Source organism: Amphiura filiformis, chromosome 4 (genome assembly GCF_039555335.1).
Source record: "Amphiura filiformis chromosome 4, Afil_fr2py, whole genome shotgun sequence".
Taxonomy (NCBI): domain Eukaryota; kingdom Metazoa; phylum Echinodermata; class Ophiuroidea; order Amphilepidida; family Amphiuridae; genus Amphiura; species Amphiura filiformis.
In genome coordinates, this window is record NC_092631.1 from 43,912,029 (window position 1) to 43,933,133 (window position 21,105).

Here is a 21,105-nt window from a genome sequence, read left to right on the forward strand (position 1 = left end):
TTTCGAAATAAATCGTGGCCCCTCAAAGATTTTTACAAATACAGAGGAAGTTAATCAATTGTTATTGCAATTTTGGTACACATTGATTTCCGACAGACAATCCAAGGATCCTTGTATTGACTAGCCATGCAATCTATTAGAATGTATAGCAAGAGTTTTATGTGGAAAATGATATCTGACATTGTGAGATGCACTGAGGTATATTCAGTACATGGATCAGGGAGACCATAGCCTAGTGGATAGAGTACTCACTAGTTCAATTCCCAGTATCGTAACATGCTGGGGTATTAACTTGGAGGAAAAAGTCTGAATTTAATTGGTAACATCTGTAGATTAAATGCAGACTTCCACTCTCCCCATGGTTAGTTTAGAATTGGGTAAATGAAACATTAGAGTAATCTATCCTTCAGCGGGGACGTTAAGCCATCAGTCCCATGTATAAAGAGTCGCACCTATACATGTACCACCTTCTATAGAGATGTCGTAATTCAAAATAACTATTTGTATTGTCCATTAGGGTGGGCCAAAAAACACCTTTTTTCTCGGATCGACTTGGAACTCTCGGATAATTTTACTAGGGTACATGCTACTATTGTGCTAAAATATCAGTAAGATCGGAGCATGTTTCGCCCAGGCAGTAGATTTTCACAAAATCCCTACTTATTTGCCATTTCTTACTGTATAACTCTATAGAGAAATCAGTGGAAACAACCTGGGAAAAGTAGGTATTGAGATGACATCATAGCCAATATTAAACAATTTGGGTAGTTTGATTAGACCCTCCAGAACATCACCAAATAGCAAGCAGTCTCCAATTGGTTACCATTATGTTTTTAGAGACCTGTATTTAGTTAAATATTGATGATATTTGAATTGCTAAGTTAAGGGGTAGGGGTAGCATTATGGAGCATTTCCCCAGTTCTACTGAGTCAAATTTCACAATATTGGTCTTGTTGGGTAGATATGAACTGCAAAAGTACAAACAATACACGAGATATGAATTTAGAGCAGCTCTGACATAACCAGGGGCTAAAGGGTCATGTGACACCTGATTTGTAGTAATTTTCAAGGCTGTGTGACCTTTTGACCTCTGGTCAAAACATGGATAACCGAAAATCATATAGCATTTATTTTTGGCAATGCTTCAGTTCATATCTGTGCAACAATACCGCATTTGAGAAATTTGACTGAGTAGAACTGGGGAAAGTCTCCATAATGCTACCCCTACCCCTTAATATAGCAACTCAAATATCATTAATATTTGACTTACATGCGTGTCTTTAGCAAAAATAATGGTAACCAATTGGTGACGGCTTGCTATTTGGTGATATTCTAGAGGGTCCAAACAAACTACCCAAAGTGTTTAATATTGGTTAGGATGGCATCTGAATGCCTACTTTTCCCAGATTGTTTCTACTGATATATATAGAGTTATACAGTAAGAAATAGCAAAAAAGTAGGGATTTTGGGAAAACCTACTGCCTGGGAGAAACATGCTCCGATATTACTGATATTTCAGCACAATACTAGTATGTACCCCAGTAAAATTCTCAGAGAGTTCCAAGTCGATTCGAGAAAAAAATGTGTTTTTTGGCCCACCCTATTGTCCATTCACCTACAGGTACACCAATTACAGCCAACCGTAGCAGTGCCTCCAACCACACCACAGACTCGTCATCATTACCAAGCCAATCGGCAGGGTCATCACTGAAATGGATCGTCCCAGCTGCAGGTGTTGCTGCACTAGCCATTGGTCTTGCAGTATGGAAACTAAAATAATAATTAGGTTATTCAAGTTAAAATCCAGACACCTGCTATGGTAGGCATAACCTTAATCTTCCACATGCAGTGTGAATTTCAAATGGGGTTACATGAATGGATGACTCCATTTGAAATCTACACCTGCTGTGTAGAAGATTAAGGTCATGTCTTCCATAGGGGGTTGATTTTCAAATGAAATAGCCTAGGACCACAAAGTTGATGCAGCTGCTATGAGGTGATATGGTGACAGACTGGCAGATGAATTTACTACTACACACTTGCTGGCTGCCCATCAAGATATCACCATTACATTCCAGTTTTTAATATCACTTGTTTATTCAACTGAAAGGAGTATTTCATGATCGTATCATCCTCCTTTTATGACATTTTTCAGTGGATATCTACAAAAACTTATTCTAAAAATTTCAGTTGATTCTGATTTTGCATTTGCGAGTTATGCCAGAACGAAATTCAAATTTCACAATATCTTAAATATGCTAAACGAATTAATCTGCAAGAAATTTGTTTGTACATAAACATTATGTAGCCAGAGGTTTCCAGTGATATGAAAATCTCAACTTTTTTTGAGAAAAATGGGGGGATGATGCTGTGGATCACAAAATGCCCTTTTAAGTGTTATAATAGTTAATACATTGCAGTGTATCTAGTTTTTTTTTTCAACACACCTTGTGTGTTGTGAATATAGGATGTGTTTTCAAGCAATAAATGTGTTTTTAGGGGGAACAAATCAAAGCTTGGAATGTGAAATCCATACATCCCTATGAAAGACATGACGACATGTTCCACACAGGCAGTGCAAATATCAGATAAGGTCATCTGAATGAGTGACTCATTTTGAACTCTACACTCCCTGTTTGGGAGATTAAGGTTGTGTCTTCCATAGGGGGTGTATGGATTTCAACTGGAATAGACCAGTTTCTCCAAATCTGTCAGAAGTGAACGGACTGACTTTAAAACAAAATGTTCGCAAAAATTGTAATTGAATTGATTACTTATAGACAGACCAGTGTAGGAAAAGATCTTTGAGGTGGATATATATTCTGCTTAGAATATATCGGATTAATATCTTAATGAAACTTCTAGATTTTGATTTAGTAATTTATGATTTAGAAATAGGTAACTGGAAACGTATCAGTGTGCTAAGCTATATGAACCATATGGTATTCATTCAAGTACCATTACCCAACCATTCAATAACAAGTATGCAGCTTTTCACCTTGCATAATATGGTATATATTAAAACCCATCCAATCAATTATGTTAAGGATATTTACTCGGTAATGCATTATCACACAAACTCAAACTGTCTGCTAAAAATCCCTCATTATGTTAATCTATACTACTACTAATAATAATAATTGTATTTAGAGTACACATTGAAATATATAGACCTAAACATTATTACACTGTTCAAGTATGTCCTAAAAATGAAATGTTGTAGCAATTTTAACCTTAGCTTGACATGTTGTTCTTTTATGCCTTGGTTTTTGATCGTTGCCAATTCAACCTAGACTTGAACCAATTACTTGCTTACAGGCAGCCCAGATGGTGATGGACACATTGCAAATTATGTCAAAACAAAAAAACCTAATCACTCCTCAAGATGAGATGCTTAAAAAGCTTTAACATAAATGCCCTAACAGCAAATTCCACTCCTTTGCTGCATAAATACAATGATGGCACACACCCATGTTGGCCCTCTTGGATATGCAAGTGAGGAAAGCATATATACTACAATTATTTCATAAACATTTCAAATGATTATTCCTCAGTTCTAATCAACAGTTTTTAAATTCACCTTTACTGCACATTCAAGATGGCTGCTCATGCCATAACGACCCAAAATGGCTGCTCATTCCACAGTAGCCATCTTGAATTTGTAGGGAAGGGAATATTGCCATTTGGGTTGTGAACAGGAAGTGTTAAGTCCTCATATATTTTATATTGCCAATGTAAATAAATGTATATAAACAAAGGAAGTTCTTATGATATGGCTTAGGCATAACCAATCACATGCAAAATTTAAATTCACATTGTTTGAAGTCCATGAACTTCCGTGTGTGCTAATTTGTGAATGATTAATTGTATTGTTAATTAAGATAAATAATTGATTAGACTTAGTTGCTGTGAAGTGAGCTACATGAACAGTGATGGGAGAAGCGGGAGTTACAGAAAATAAGACCTGGCTCGATATTTTCTTTCTCTCTCGCTCCCTGTTGATTGGGATCAAAGGCCTTTACAGTAAACTTCAGATGACTCTATTTTTCACAACGAAGCTATGTGTGTACCCCTGAAGATGGATTTATACTGCCACTCCGAACAATCGGCCACAACCTTGGCCAGCAACAGCCAAAGAACATAAACCAATCTCTGAGCTATGCGCTCGATCTTGTCCCTTCATTTGTTGTTGTTGATATATATTTATTTTATGTATGTGTGTGTCAGATCGCTCCTTGAGTGTCACTTTTCCCTTTTTTTGTATGAACAATGAGAAATGTTAGATTAGTCACCAAGATGGCTGCTTCTGTCATGGCAGCCATCTTGGATATGCAGGGAGGAGGAAGTGGTCAGAGACCAAAATGTATTCTATGTTGCTTTGTGTGTTAACTAATAGGATAAAGTATACCAATACATATTTCTGCTTTATTGTGTTACATTGAAAGTTCTTTTTTAATTCCCACTTGTTCCATATGGAATACATGTCCTTTATCTCCCACAAAGGGGGTGTAGATTTCAAATGGAGTCACCCATCAGGTAACCCCATTCACACACCCTGTGTAGAAGATTAAGGTCATGTCTTCCAATGGTGTATGAATTTCAACTGGAATACCGTAGTCCAATAGGGCACTATTGCATTATCTCACCATGTTACTTTAGTGTATACTTCAAGTATTGTTTATATGCAGGTATTTTTATAAAAAGTACCCGAAGTAGTACAAATGATAATGGCAATAATGGTTGCTACACATGCAAACCATTTGTATTTAAAAGCCAATTATGATTTGATTTGAGGTGCAATTTTTGGCCCCATATGACAATCCAATATGGATACTGAATGTCCCTTGTAGCATTACCTACTCTCACAATTTAGCCTCTTATAGTAGCAATTCATAACCTCCGCGTATCATGCCATATGTGCGTCCCAATCAAATTGGTCGTTAGGTGATTTACGCACAACGCGGTGTACCGGCGCGGAGGTTATTGATATCCATCAATGACCTCTGCGTATGGTTACGCGGTACAATGACTTCCGCGTGTGCGCATCTGTTGCGCCAGAACACTTCACGCGTACGCAACTACCATATTTGCACATAGCGTGATTGCGCAGTGCTGTAATTGGTAAGTCCGTCTCAGCCTGTTCGACTTTTTGAAGGGCGAAATATACGTTTTGATAAAAATTGTTCAAAAATTTCAGAGAATAAAATCTTGAGATTTGGTTGAGTGATGAGTTAAAAATGACGGTTATGAATTTGGTTAATAACTTTGCATCAGTTATATGTCAGACATTGTGAAAAATCTAAACATTTTGCTTTGGACCTCGGAATATCCCTTGGGCTGTGCCACTCGGGATATTCCTAAGGACCCGGTGCTTAATCTCGACGATTACCTCTGCGTCGTCTCGCAGCATTTCGATGGCTCTACTGCGTGTTGCAGTTTCAAGCCGCAGCAAGCCGATGAATTAATATAGTGAAGCCATATACCTGGTTGCGAATTCGCGAGCAGTTATGTGCATCGAGCTTCAACATCTTGCAATCTTCTTGCTCTGCGGTTGCCATTCATTACTCAAAACCTTTATATTAATGTTTATTGTAGTACTTACTTGAGTTTACTCACCGTGAGCAATTTGCGGATCAGTCGATATAGTCCGGCAAAGTATATATATCGAAGGTCATAATGATATCATCCAAGCATAGAAATGGTATAAAGCACATTGGTTCTGCTTTAAAGGGTTTATATGTTTTCACTTTTTTCTCTCTTTCTTTTATCGGTTTCACCATTGTTTTATATAAATTATATATAGGATATAATTATATAGCATATATATTTCCCGTAAAAGATTCTTGACATTATACATTATTTGCAATAATACATGAATTTTAACCATTGCTAGTCTCTGACAACTTCATTTGATGAAATAAGAAAGCGTGCTTTCCTACCAAATTTGCCATTTCGGGTCAAAGGACGTCCTACCACTCTCTTAATTAATAGCCCTACGTTAGTTAAACCGAAATATCTGTAACTCTTGGCGTAATGTACATGATGTATGATGAAAGTACAGATGTTTTAAATAAAATTATTACAAATTCATCAGTATACTGGTATTGAGGGCATCATATCATATCAGCCTATAATACTAGCCTCAGAGGACTAGCTAAATATAATCAAAGTTGCTACCTCTACTTTCATATCCCCCGGGAGTAAATTTATTTAGATCCTAATTTCAGAAAGCATTTCATTAATATAATATTAACATGATTAATACCAAAACAGGGAATTTGTATTGTTTCATATAATAATAGCTCGCGATATTGTTGGCTAATGTGCAGTTTTGTTGAACAAATTACTTTCAATATATTATCATGCAAACGTCATCATGGTAAATAGCATTTGCTTCAAACTACAGCTATTTTGACTAACCTACCATAGGAGTAAAGTATGCACATAATTTTAAAATGTGTAAAAATGTTGGGTTTGCAGCAGAGATCGAGTTAATGTTATTAAGTAAACATTGGCCTCTTTCATCAACGCACTCAAGGATACTAATTTGTTAGGGTATTGTTGTCAAGTGTTATAAGCCGGTTGCGAGAAATGTAGGAGTTGGGCCGATCAAGCCGATGAACGGGTGACTGAACATTGCTTTTCATCGAGCAGACACACATTTTATTAGTGCATATCGCAACAGTATTTTATTTCTCAGCATAGGCGCATCGGCTTGGGTCTGCGTCTTGGGTTGCGAGCACGCCGCAGACTTCATCGTCGAGATTAAGCACCCGGGCCTAAAGCACTAGACTCAGTCTGGATCAACTTGCTTCCTGAAGAGGAGGGGCTACTAGATAAGCTAATTTGATTTCATCATCTGGTCATGTGACGTTGTCACAGCTGTTACACAGCAAGTAGGTCCAGTATATTGGGTCATATTATGAACAACAGCTGATGACATTTGAGGTCAGTTAGAAGCACTCCTGGTGGGTAAAAAATATTCAGAAATGTAGAAGTCTAAATTGCTCTCAGTTTTAAACAAATGGATAGTTTGCAAGCAAGTTATTACCCAACTTTTTACATGTTATTTAAATGTTATATCTCAGGTTTTTTTTTTATGTAATTCAGTATTGTCATGTAAATGAAGTTGTATATGTAAGTCAGTGGGACCCAGTTTTATGAATTGTACATATTCTCATTGAAATTTGTATAATATGTAGCACAGAAATGTACTGTGCTATTTCTTACAAGAAAATCCACAAATATCTGACGCTAATGAAACATATCTTTTAGTGAGAATTTTTTCTTACATTTGAAAAAAATTTCAGTTGTATTCTACTAGCAGTGTGAGGAAGCGAAAACAGTGTAGGCAATTCTGTTTACATATTTATAATTAGTATTTATATCAGGCTTTTGAGCGATACAATAAAACTGTATATTGTACAATATTTGCAAAATACCCGGATGCAATACAATATTTTTTTAAATATTGTACGTGTATCGCGTACGCGTCGTGCGTTACCATGGTGACAGCACCAACACACGTCATGATACAACAGCACAACAATACAGACACCGTAACGGCTCACAGGAGATTTCGTACTGTATAAACAAGTAAAATTACAAACTTAATTCGCGACAATTCTGGATGATGATAACCTTAGGAAATATAATCCACATCTATGCCTACAAATAAACCTATATATGTGATGCGATCAAGCCAAATCAGTCGGAACTCGGAAATATTGATTTTGAGATATAGCCAAACAATTAAAGTTTTTCCTTTTGTTTCCTCTTGTTTTGGAAACTCTTAAATTGCTCATATCTTTGAAACTGGTTGTTCAATTTTAATGGGGTTTTCTGCAAAATCCAGCTGTGTAAATGCGTTTTACTATTCTATAGGAAACTGAAAATTTATTATGGCCGAGTTCCGACTGATTTTGCTTGATCGCATCACATATAATTATTCCGAAATTGTCTTTGGAGAGTAAAGAGCAGAAAACAAGAAGGTCAAAAGGTAAGCTTACATTACAATACACATTGGTTAAACCCGGTGGCTTGGTAAGCTTAAATTCATTTTACCACATAGCAAAAGCCTGATATAAATAATAATAATAATATTGAATGGCTTATTTTCGTGTGATACAAGAATATATTGCACTCGATAGAAAAATATTCTTGTATCACACTCAAAGCCATTCAATATTATATAATTATTTCATAATTGAACCACAGAATAAGAAGAGTAAATTGATGGGAATTGTGTCAATATTTGACATGGAGGCCAAAGGTGGCAAATTTGAAATTGAGATAAAGGCAAAAATATAAAGTAAAAAATAATCAAATACATAAGAAATATACATCACAAAATTTTGTAACTCTAGAACTAATTATGCTAGACCTTTGGTGTTTTCAGTATATGATAGCCTAATGTTTGTTTAATAATAATAGTAACTTAATTTTTAAAAATGCCTCCATTGGACTCCATGGACCAGATCATGTCACGTATTGTAATCTAAGAAGAAACAAAGAAATTGTACAAATAACTTGCAATGGAATTTCATTAATTGGATATCCCTGTAATGAAATTATTCGTAATATTTACGAAGTCCGTCTTTCAACCTTTTGGTGCTCAATGTTTTGCCGTGTTGGACATATGTTAAGGTGCATGTGAATGAATGTATTAGATCCACGTTTGTATTATAAACACATAATATTATGTCTGGATCATCGGTCAAAGGGCTCTATTAAGGAGGTCGTGAACAGACAATAAAGATTTACATGATGATTGAAAAAACATTGACAATTTGGTACTGTGGGCCAAATACTAGGACAGTGGGCACAATTATGTTAATTTTTTCAGAAATTTATGGCCTATGCTGCCTATCTATTAGATATGTGCAGACATGGAAATGCTCATCCAGAACATCACCTCAAGTGATAAGACTGATATCACCTCAAGTGATGTTTGGATGAGCATTTGTATGTGTGCTTAGATGAATACATGCATCTGTGTGTGCTTAGATGACTGTTTTTCAGATGCACTGACCAGTGACATGGGTTGATTGTTCTCTTGGAAAGAGCCCATTGGTCGAGTTTTTTTCATATAATTAAAATGTGTGATTGGTTAAACTTGACAAACAAACAATAGAACTCCCGGTAATGAGTTGGAATGTTATTAGGTTATGAACTTTACAAAGCTAATCAGCTGTTACTAAATAGATGGTAAGACCAGCTCACTTCATTGGTCAGAAATCACTACATATAATTAAAATGTATGATTGGTTAAACTTGACAAACAAACTGTAATGAACTCCTTAATGATTGGAATGTTTATTTAGGTATGAACTTTACAAAGCTGATTTTAATCAGCTTTGTAAAGTTCATACCTAAATAGTTAAAACTGCTCAGCATCGCCTTCAGTCCAATGTATTGCATCAAGGATTTTAGCAATTTCAAAAGTCATCACTGTAAAAAGAAAATATTATCATCAAACAATTCTTAAAATTCCTGTTAAGGTCAAAATTGTTGTACACGTTTTGCTTGCATCTATAATCATGTTTATCAGTGATGGGTTCATATAGCATGGAATGGTATGAGACATAAGTATACTACAGTCATATCAATTATGTCATCCACTTGGTGCTGGGACAAAACGTAGCCTAAGGTCAACATTGGAGCACCGAGGTTTTATTTATGTGTAATCATATAAAGCTGTTGATTTGCTGTGATAATTGTTGTAGCTTTAGATAGATTTTGTTGATTATTTCTAAGTGCCTGTATCTGTGATATATTATGTAATGTGAGAGAGTGATAGCAAATATGCGAAATACATTTTAGCATTTTTCATATTTGTAAGTGTCCACTATAATGGGGGTAACCAGTAGCGTAGCCAGTGGTGGGGCAAACTGGTCCCCCTGACAAAAAATGAAAGAGAAATGTGCCCCTCTGATAAAAAAATGGAAGAGAAAATTGGGAATGCAATGTAAATGAAAAGGGGCAAGGAAACAGTTTCCCACCAAAGTTCACCTTGATCATGGGCCAAAATAGTGTAAAATACCAAATTTGTGTTCGATTATGTCCCAATAAAGTCCTTTTTTTTGGAAGCTCAAATAAGTATATATCCCACCGATACCGGGTCAAAATGATGTAACTGGAATTTTTTTTTTGTCTTTGCCCTCAATTTTTTTATTTTACCCCCCCACCAAGAAAGCTGGCTGCGCCCCTGGGAGTAACATACCATAAATAGTTGATAGTTAGCATATGTGCTTACTACCGGGTGCTTTTGAAAACATGATATTGTACCAAAGTCCGGCGCTTTACCAACTGAGCTAATGGGGATGAGACACACATTTGCAGGTTTACTTGTTCGTATATAATTGTGTATCGATGATTTGCTCAAAACACTTAACACTTTTGTGGATGGGGCTCTTTAGGTTTGTAATGTATGTGTTATGTAATATGATGAAAACTTATATAATAACTTAAGAATGAAAAACCACTATATTTATGGGTACACCCTACCCAGGGATTCCCAGGAACCCTACATTCTGTACTTCATCAATTTGTAAATCATAGAGAAATAATATTCATGGAGTCAGTATTATTTTTGTTCCAAAGAGAACATTAGAAATGTGATGCATTAGCATTACCAATGTGTGATTGGCAGCACAGTCATACAGTCCCCACCTCATAGACCCCACCTCATACCATACAATGCGATATTCCATGTGAAATCCACATTGCCTTGCATAAAAATATTTTTCTGCTATCTCCATTCCAGTTGCTACTCAATCCAGCTATAAGTGTTTTTGCCTAATTTTGTTAATTTTGGTTAAAAATGTTTGAAAAATCTATATTCCTGATGGAGTTTATGAAATTTATTCCCAGGTTTTAACATTTTGTTTGTAATTCTAAATTCCTCCAAATCATTTCTACTATGGATAACATTTTGGGGATTTTAAATGGTATAGCCCTACTTATGTTCTCATAGACTGGGGGAAAATGTTGCATAATGATTTTTCACGATCCTCTCAAAACAAGGTTGTGCATGTTGTGTACATGCCTTTCACACATACCTTCTCAGCAAACACAAAACATTTTTGAAACATTTTAAAATGGCTTATATTTGGGTTTGGGTTTTGGTAAACATTACGTTTTGTTACCTGGAGAGGTTTGATCATTTCTCACCTCCTTTTTCAACCAAATCGACGGTAATAACTCTTGTAGTGAGGGATCAAGATTTAACCACAAATTGCCTCAGGCAAAACTCACTTCCTGGGAACTAAATACCACACAAGGTCATTTTTATGTAACTCATTGACCATTTGTGTTATATATACTGCCAATAGCTATATGATATCCTTGTGATCTGGTCAACTCATTGACATGTACCAACCTCAGGAGGGAATTCAATTTTTGATCAATTCTCTCCAGGTAGTGAAACGTAATGAAAACGTTTTAATAACATAAAATGTATACAGGTCATGAAAACAGTTTAAAACGTTTTGTATGAAAATACACTACAACAACTTTTATAAATGTCAAAAATGGTTTTGTAAAATATTTGCAAAATATTTCATTAATAGAATATATTGCAGTAAGTATTAAAGAAATGTTTTTTGAATGTTAAAAAACATTTTGTACCCTCTATTTAAATTTTATATAACCCGACATTAACAATTTTCTGGCAACCTTTTCTAACCTTTTGCAAATAATGTCGAAATTGTTTTGTGTATGCTGGGTTAGCTACTGCGTACGCTTTGCAAAAGCCTTGCTAGAAAAGCACAAACACAAAAATGCACTTTTTGCGCATGTGTTTGCAGGGAGAACCTTGATTTGGTAGCAAGATGGTGGTTCCATGCAAAGAGTTAATAAATAATACAGCAAGTAGCTATATAAGTAGCTAGCTATATAGCTCTGAATTCACATTGTCAGCAACTTGGTGCAATTTTTTTTACCAAATTCAGATGCTGTGTTTAATAGGTATTAAAGCCAATGACTTCCTATACTTTGATCAGCTCGTAATCAGTGTGAATTTTAACATTGTGGATTAATATCATGTTATCTATTTAGAGAATTGTCTTGTGACACCTCGCCAGAAAAATCACAATTTATTAATTCAAGTCCTATACTTGTCTACTTTCTTTAACATGCACATTGTAGATCTTCCAGATGAACAATATCACTCTTAACACGGATCTACTTTTTCGGCGTAGTGGTAAAAGCCTAACAATTCCTGCCGATTATGAGCTGATCAAAGTATAATGACAATCAGTACACAAATATTGGTTTGAAATGAAGAATTGTATTTGCAATGTAGTAATATATCTTAAAATAATGATTGAATAAATAATTGCAATTATAATTTTTGAAGTCTGGGTCTGTATTCATTTACACAGAACATGAGTTTTTGTCAATTTCTAAAAATGTGGGTCGGCCAGGCCCGTAAAACAGAGTTTATTTATTTCACCACCTATTCGCCGTCCAAGTGTTGTAATAATCTGATTAATTACCATAGCAATAGGATAAACATAATGTTGAGTATATATTGCACTTCACTAGTACGTTCACGCGCTACCTCTGCATTGAACCATATCAAGCTGATCACTCGCACCTGTAAGATTAGTATATTTGAAAGGATTGGTATTGTATTCAATCTATGATTGCAGACATACACAGGTGATGCAGTTTAATTTGTACATATCAAATGAAACACAAAATTATCCCTGCAGCTGAAATGGGATCGCCCTCGTGAGGTCACGCGATGTTTTCATGAGGAGCCAATTGGGTGCCTTGTTTGGTATCAGGAGGGCCAATCACGGGTATCCTTGCTTGGAGCCGTCTGTGGCCATTTTGTTGGCTAAGGCCATTTGCTGTCAGTTTTTCAGCAAGAACGGACGCAGAAATTTTTTATTCAACTATAAGACAATGAATAGGCCGTCACAGCTTACAAAAAAGTGGGTAGTGGTGAATCCTGGACACAAAACACATCAAGGATACCTCGAATATGAACAACTGGAAAGTAAAAAAGCAAGTAAGCTTACAGTTTACAGCACATCACATCACATGAAATGAGTTGTGACGGTACAATGAACAGTCCGGAGTTGTTTGTATAACTCGATAAAACTTTCGTGGTCGATTGTCTAAACAGTGATCTGAGGAAGTCATGCATGTACGAGTACTATTGATTGGGATTGCCGGACTGGTGGTATGGAATAATAAATGTGTTGAAATATTATAGGCGAGATCTTAGCGCTATTACATTTGTCAGAAGAGAGAATACATTTATCCTATGCTTGTAAGCGGTGGCAACAGCCGATGGCCAAATAGAGTATTTGTATTTTGCGTCAACAGTGAATAACACGGTGAGAAATTTGCTTTCAAAATTGTCAAACGTGGTCGTCTACATGTATAGGCCTACACGTATGTACATTATTAATGGTAACATAGACCACTGAATCACGGTAGTATATAGCCAGGGGGAGGGGGGTCACTGGATTATCAGGGTTTTTTGACCTCATAAATATTTATAAATCATGCAGGTAGGAGAATGGAAAATGCTTGAAATTAAGGGAAAGCACAGTTTTGAACCATTTCTATGTTCATCATAATTATATTAGGCAGTCTGAAGGAACACAATCTGTTTCTGTTCTGGTTTGAAATTGAAAGTTGTATAACAACACGGTTCAAAATGTTTTGTTCTGAATTGGAAAATCTCTCTTGGTATTTAATAGCCATATGAGTGAATTTAGCACATGTTATCTTCATGGGGTGGACACGTGATGCTTTGTCTTGGTAAAATTATAATAGGCCTAGTTATGAGTGAATTTAATCGTCATTTTGTGAATGAGTGAATTTAATCGTCTGAAGGAACACAATCTGTTTCTGTTCTGGTTTGAAATTGAAAGTTGTATAACAACACGGTTCAAAATTTTTTGTTCTGAATTGGAAAATCTCTCTTGGTATTTAATAGCCATATGAGTGAATTTAGCACATGTTATCATCATGGGGTGGACACGTGATGCTTTGTCTTGGTAAAATTATAATAGGCCTAGTCATGAGTGGATTTAATCGTCATTTTCAAAATTTGTATCGCAATAATCATCATGGCATTGGACACGTGATGCTCACTCTTGGTATATAAAAGCCATATGAGTGAATTTAATTGTCAATTTCAATCTTTTGGCAACATGGTTCAAACATTTTGTTCTGAATTGGAAAATCTGTCTTTGTATATAATAACCACATGAGTGATTTTAATTTCAATCCGTTTAGCGCAATCATGATGGGCGTAGACACGTGATACTCTCTCTGGGTAAAATTATAATAATAGTCATAATATGAGTGAATTTCATGGTCAATTTATCGCAATCATCATCATGGCCGTAGGCGAGTGATTCTCTCTCTTGGTATATAAAAGCCATGTGAGTGAATTTAATTGTCAATTTCAAACTTTTTATACGCAAGCATCATGACGTGGACACATGATGCTCTAATTTTGGAAGCCATCCGGGTTTCTATTTGGATAAAACGAATCACAAAAAAAAAAAAGAGTAACTTCAACGCTGTCGTCTATGTCGTCTATGAAAAACAAAACGGCCTTTAAAAATAAATAGATAAATGAATAAATTTTTTAAAATGAATAAATGGGTTTAATTATATGTTTTTTGACATTTATTACAAGTTCAATCCAAGGTTGTCGGAGTTCAAATAGATTAATAAAGGAGTTGAATTGTGGAATATATTGGATGTCATTTATAGACAGGCATGAATTATACACAAAGTAAAAGGGCTTTGCTGGCAGAATTTGCTTCTGTTTTTTTCTGTCTTTTAATTCACTGCAGGTCATGTGGTTACTTCGAGACAGGTGGTAGAAGGAGGACATCTTGCGGATCTGCAACAGAAAGCCCGTAATTACCATGCCTATGACAGTGGATGGAGTATATTTTGAATCGTAACCTGGCTCTATGGGGAGGAACGATCTTTGTTAGAGCACAAGCATGATGGAAACGGTAACTTCTCTAATGGTGAAATTTTTTATTGTGTATAACAGCTAACATTTTGTTTTAAAGTCAGTCCGCTCACTTCTGACAGATTTGGAGAAACTGGTCTATTCCAGTTGAAATCCATACACCCCCTATGGAAGACACAACCTTAATCTCCCAAACAGGGAGTGTCGAGTTCAAAATGAGTCACTCATTCAGATAACCTTATCTGATATTTGCACTGCCTGTGTGGAACATGTCGTCATGTCTTTCATAGGGATGTATGGATTTCACATTCCAAGCTTTGATTTGTTCCCCCTAAAAACACATTTATTGCTTGAAAACACATCCTATATTCACAACACACTAGCTGTGTTGAAAAAAAAATAACTAGATACACTGCAATGTATTAACTATTATAACACTTAAAAGGGCATTTTGTGATCCACAGCATCATCCCCCCATTTTTCTCAAAAAAAGTTGAGATTTTCAGATCACTGGAAACCTCTGGCTACATAATGTTTATGTACAAACAAATTTCTTGCAGATTAATTCGTTTAGCAAAGATATTGTGAAATTTGAATTTCGTTCTGGCATAACTCGCAAATGCAAAATCAGAATCAACTGATTTTTAATAAGTTTTTGTGGATATCCACTGAAAAATGTCATAAAAGGAGGATGCTACGATCATGAAATACTCCTTTCAGTTGAATAAACAAGTGATATTAAAAAAAAAAAAATGGAATGTAATGGTGATATCTTGATGGGCAGCCAGCAAGTGTGTAGTAGTAAATTCATCTGCCAGTCTGTCACCATATCACCTTATAGCAGCTGCATCAACTTTGTGGTCCTAGGCTATTTCATTTGAAAATCAACCCCCTATGGAAGACATGACCTTAATCTTCTACACAGCAGGTGTAGATTTCAAATGGAGTCATCCATTCATGTAACCCCATTTGAAATTCATACTGCATGTGGAAGATTAAGGTTATGCCTACCATAGCAGGTGTCTGGATTTTAACTTGAATAACCTAATTATTATTTTAGTTTCCATACATACTGCAGTTACTGTCCGTTTTCCTATACATAATACACAGTGCTCTTTCCCATTTACGCGTGACCTCTACAAATAGCCTACGTTAAAAGAATGGGGATATGCCTAGTTAACGTCGCTGTGTGAAAAATAACCGGCCAATATTAAAAGTACTCTTCTAAAGTTCTAGAAAATATAGTTGTGTAACATGTCCTAAATGTTTAGCTAATTTAGATGTTTGGAAATATTCGTACTTTGGTGTTTTAGTTAATGTTATAGGTAATAGTACATTGCCTAGTTAACGTCGCTGTGTGAAAAATAACCGGCCAATATTAAAAGTACTCTACTAAAATTCTAGACAATATAGTTTTGTAACATGTCCTAAATTTTTAGCTAATTTAGATGTTTGGAAATATTCGTACTTTGGTGTTTTAGGAATGATATGTAAACGACAGATAACACCAAAAAATATGAAGAAATTATTTCCAAACCGTGTTAAGTCTGCAAACCACCATGTTTCTCATTTTCAAGAACGCTGGTTAACAATACGCAGAGTGTTGTCTCATTTCGTAAACAAAAGCCCACACAGAATTGTTCTCTAGCACTCGCTTTATAATCGTTCACCCAACTGAAACTATAATCCCAGCCATTGCTCCATTGTACGTGTAAAAGCAGAAACATATGATGTGTGTATGTAACCAGAGAAGATATGATTTAATCAGTTGAGCTGCTTTCAATGAGTGTTATCTTGGTTTAATAGCTTTTAATGGGGTTTAAGTCCTGCAAAGGTCGAATTGAATTCTACTGTAGACATGACTGCAAGACCAATGGCTAGTGCAGCAACACCTGCAGCTGGGACGATCCATTTCAGTGATGACCCTGCCGAATGGCTTGGTAACGATGACGAGTCTGTGGTGTGGTTGGAGGCACTGCTACCGTTGGCTGTAATTGGTGTACCTGTAGGTGAATGGACAATACAAATAGTTATTTTGAATTACGACATCTCTATAGAAGGTGATACATGTATAGGTACGACTCTTTATACATGGGACTGATGGCTTAACGTCCCCTCTGAAGGATAGATTACTCTAATGTTTCATTTACCCAATTCTAAACTAACCATGGGGAGAGTGGAAGTCTGCATTTAATCTACAGATGTTACCAATTAAATTCAGACTTTTTCCTCCAAGTTAATACCCCAGCATGTTACCATCACTGGGAATTGAACTAGTGAGTACTCTATCCACTAGGCTATGGTCTCCCTGATCTATGTACTGAATATACCTCAGTGCATCTCACAATGTCAGATATCATTTTCCACATAAAACTCTTGCTATACATTCTAATAGATTGCATGGCTAGTCAATACATGGATCCTTGGATTGTCTGTCGGAAATTAATTTGTACCAAAATTGCAATAACAATTGATTAACTTCCTCTGTATTTGTAAAAATCTTTGAGGGGCCACGATTTATTTCGAAAATAAAATTAGTCTAGAAAATGACAACAGTAAAGCATGGTAAATCTGTAATCCTGTATGCGCCATTGGACCCTTCAATCACTTATTAAGAAACATGAAATCCACACAGGTGCATTGCTCTATTTATAGTTATTTGTGGTCAATACGATTTTTTGGGATTGTTTTGGGGAACTCAATCTGATGATATGACCCTGCATAAACAAATTTCCCTACCTGGTATAAGTACTGGGTCAGGCTTCCATACTTTTTTTCTGGGTGCTTCCATACTCTTCCTCTCTTCAAGGAACTTCTTCCAATCAGGTGGGTCCCGTGGTAACAAGATTTGCATATGATTCCAGAATCTGCATTGGATAATCATTGCAAACAGATGAATATGTGACGTGTCATGTCAAAAGGAGACACTTTTGGGCAGGTTATCAATTTTGAGGTTTTTTCATATCTTAAATATAGAGATATTTTGCTCCACAATGCCATTTTCTCCAATGAAATCGGACATTCCTAAGTGAAGATATTGAGTTGGAAAGTTGTGGTGTTATAAAATTGGAAATTGAGATATCGTCCTTTAAAAATATCATTGACACTGTTGAGAGTAGGATTTACCTTGAAAATGACTAAATACAAGATGCCCGTTATTTTCCGGTCTGAAACTATCAGACAATATTTTTAACATTAATAACATCACAAATTCGCAACAAATCCAAATTGTGAAAAAATCACCTCCGGGCAGATTTTTGGCTATTTCTCCATTTACGATCCTGCCCAAAAGTGTCTCCTTTTGACATGACACATCACAAATGTGAGCAAGGCAACACACAAAGAGCACACATTTGATTACACTGGTAGTTTTGACTTTGGTTGAGTGTACTGTATGTACTCCTTGCATCAAATAAATATTATTATTATTATAATTCAAATAAATATCATTATTATTATAATTCAAATAAATATTATTATTATCAATTCTAAGGTATACTTCAAAGGAAGACAGAATCAGAGTTTTGAGTGTTTCAAAGGTTTGTGTGTGCTGTGCTTAGAGCATGTTTTTGACACACCCCGTTACATGTAGAGCGCGAACAACCATGCACTTTGAATCAATAGTATGGTTCAAAATTTCCAAGTGTGTGAAAACATTGGATCCTAAACATAAAATGATAAAATGAACTATATTCATTAGACGATTTATGAGCTTTAAAATGTTGGACTCGACTACATTGTACGTCGCTCTCAATATAAACTCCTCAACAAAAGTTTGGAAAGCATCGATATTTGTATCTCAAATTATTTGTGACATATTCATATCGTGTTGCATATCAATGGATAGCTACAATACTCCCCTTTACAATAACACCCCATTTGAAACAATAACATTTTTCACGGCTGAGTACACGCCTTGTGCATGTAGTGGGGTCTCAAACAGAGTTTGCCAAAATTGAGCATTATTCTGTGCAGCAAGCTGCAATCCCATATCTTCACAATCTGGGACCTAATGCAATCCTTCCAGATGACACCATTCGCCACACAGAGCCACGGTAGTCAACGACTACCTACAGAATATGGGAGTAGAGACAAAATGGCCTGCCACCAGGCCAGACCCGGGGGCCAGACCGTAACCCGATTGAACACTTGTGGGACCAGCTTGATCGTGCTGTACGTGCCAGAGAATGGAATGCCATGTCACAGTAACGTGTAACCAGGTCGGTGATCAGCATGAGGAGAATGTGCATGACTATTGTGCTGCGTATGGTTTTTCCACCTGCTACTGAGGTTAGTGACTAGCACAGAATAATGGTCAATTTGGCAAATTCTGTTTGAGACCCCACTACATTAACAAGGCGTTTACTCAGCCGTGAAAATTGTTTCAAATGGGGTGTCATTGTAAAGGGGAGCATTGTAGCTATCCATTGATATGCAACACGATATGAATATGTCACAAATAGTTTGAGATACAGATGCTTGAAAGAACTTTCCAAACTTTTGTTGAGGAGTTTAGCTCAACCAATAAATATGGGCTCAATTGATACAATTTTATATCAAAGTGTGCCATGTGAAAAGCAAAATAATCCGGTACATTGAGTTGCCTCCATGAGTGATACACAAATATGGCGGAGGTGCATAATACTCTTTGATTCCATATCACTGGATGTCGGCTAATATTGTGTGGCCCGCATAAGAAAATTTCGAACACCTTATGAATCCCCATTGGGGATTTATAAGGTGTTCATTAATTATTCAGAAAGAAAACATTTTATATTTGATCGCAAGCAAATTATTTCAGCGTTTTTTCAGCAAACTCCATACTTACAAATAGTGAAATGTGTCAGGTTCTCTGGAGATTCGGTTGTTGAAGCCTATGTACAAGTTATCCCAGAACATTCCATGTAGGACAGTTTGTCTGTGAACTCCAATACGATTTTGCATCTACACACAAAAACAAAAAGCAACATTTTATATTACTAATGTGTTTTATTAAGCCTTTGAGGCTTCAATGTGTATTGCACTTGATGTCCTTAATTATTAATGTCCTTACTTGAGCTCTGAATGTTTGTAACATGTTGTCGTCACATACTTCAATACTGTATATAATTTTAAAAGATACTAATAAAGTATTCAGACAGTTATAAACTTTAGCACATACCTCCAAGTAGTTGTGTACTCTTGCAGGTCTTTCCTTTGGATATGTTGGTGTTGCACCTTCAAAGTCAACCAAGAAGCAATAGCCACCTTCTATAGGATGAAAGTTATCATCTGTCTCTATCATCTGATGAAAGAACATCAATTGACAGACTATCAGTGGCCACAGCAAAATGGGTAAAAAATATTTGATATCAGAAGGACATTCCTCGTATTCAGAATGCATTTGATGTGTCTGATGTGCTATTGTGTCCTACAAAAATACTGTGCAAACATTGCTACCCGATCCTGTAATGTGGGTTAATATATGTGACCATCCAGCACAACTGAGCCCTGAAGTTGTCAATCATCATTTTTGAGATATTCAACCAAAATATTCTGCTTGAAATTAGCTTTAAAATGATGTGTATCATGTCTATAGTACTTGACATTTAAGTTGTGGAGGATGGTCACATATGAGTCAGTAAACAAGCAGTTTGGGTTCAAGGCAGAAGGGCTCATGAATAGTCAACCCCACATGGTATAGGTGTGCATCTTCCTTTTTCCATAGCTCTGAGCAACTTATCACTCATTGCTTAGCATGCATTTTGACACAAAAATAATGCAAACAACAACACACTTTGAATCCAACTTTCCCGGGCACATAGAGAAATCATTCAGAGGTACTATTGCCCTCAATGGGTTGACATGCAAACATGGTGCAGTCAGTTCTCTTTGTTTCTACTTTATTAAGAACAAGTTACCCCCTCTCAATAATGCCAATGCTTGGTGATGGAATTAGGTGTTCCTTACCCTAATGACAAGATTGTAACTATGGAAACCACACCAATTGTAGTACACCGAGATCCATTCTGGATAGGCGAAGATCTCGTTATCCACGGTACTGTTGATTTCATCAAGGTACTTATCAAAATCCCAGCTAAATGATGAAAACAAAATTAAATAAAACAAATCAAAACATATAGTGTTAATGCTCTGTGTACCAGCCAAAG

At 36.1% G+C, this 21,105-nt stretch overlaps 2 protein-coding genes across 2 annotated transcripts in view; one reads left to right on the forward strand and one right to left on the reverse strand.

The window, feature by feature from the left end:
* LOC140150916 (cytidine monophosphate-N-acetylneuraminic acid hydroxylase-like) overlaps positions 1-3,353 on the forward strand; it is a 64,283-nt gene extending 60,930 nt beyond the window's left edge. The window contains exon 16 of the mRNA XM_072173071.1: positions 1,622-3,353. Within this exon, the coding sequence (XP_072029172.1) occupies positions 1,622-1,779 (158 nt within the window). The 3' untranslated portion in view covers positions 1,780-3,353. The remainder of the gene's footprint in view (positions 1-1,621) is intronic.
* Positions 3,354-14,915: 11,562 nt separating this feature from the next.
* Positions 14,916-21,105, reverse strand: part of LOC140150208 (cytidine monophosphate-N-acetylneuraminic acid hydroxylase-like) — a 57,398-nt gene continuing 51,208 nt past the window's right edge. The window contains exons 10-14 of the mRNA XM_072172213.1: positions 20,906-21,032; positions 20,118-20,240; positions 19,785-19,900; positions 17,696-17,823; positions 14,916-16,959 (exon numbers count right to left, since the gene is read on the reverse strand). Coding sequence (XP_072028314.1) covers positions 16,766-16,959; positions 17,696-17,823; positions 19,785-19,900; positions 20,118-20,240; positions 20,906-21,032 — 688 coding nt within the window. The 3' untranslated portion in view covers positions 14,916-16,765. The remainder of the gene's footprint in view (positions 16,960-17,695; positions 17,824-19,784; positions 19,901-20,117; positions 20,241-20,905; positions 21,033-21,105) is intronic.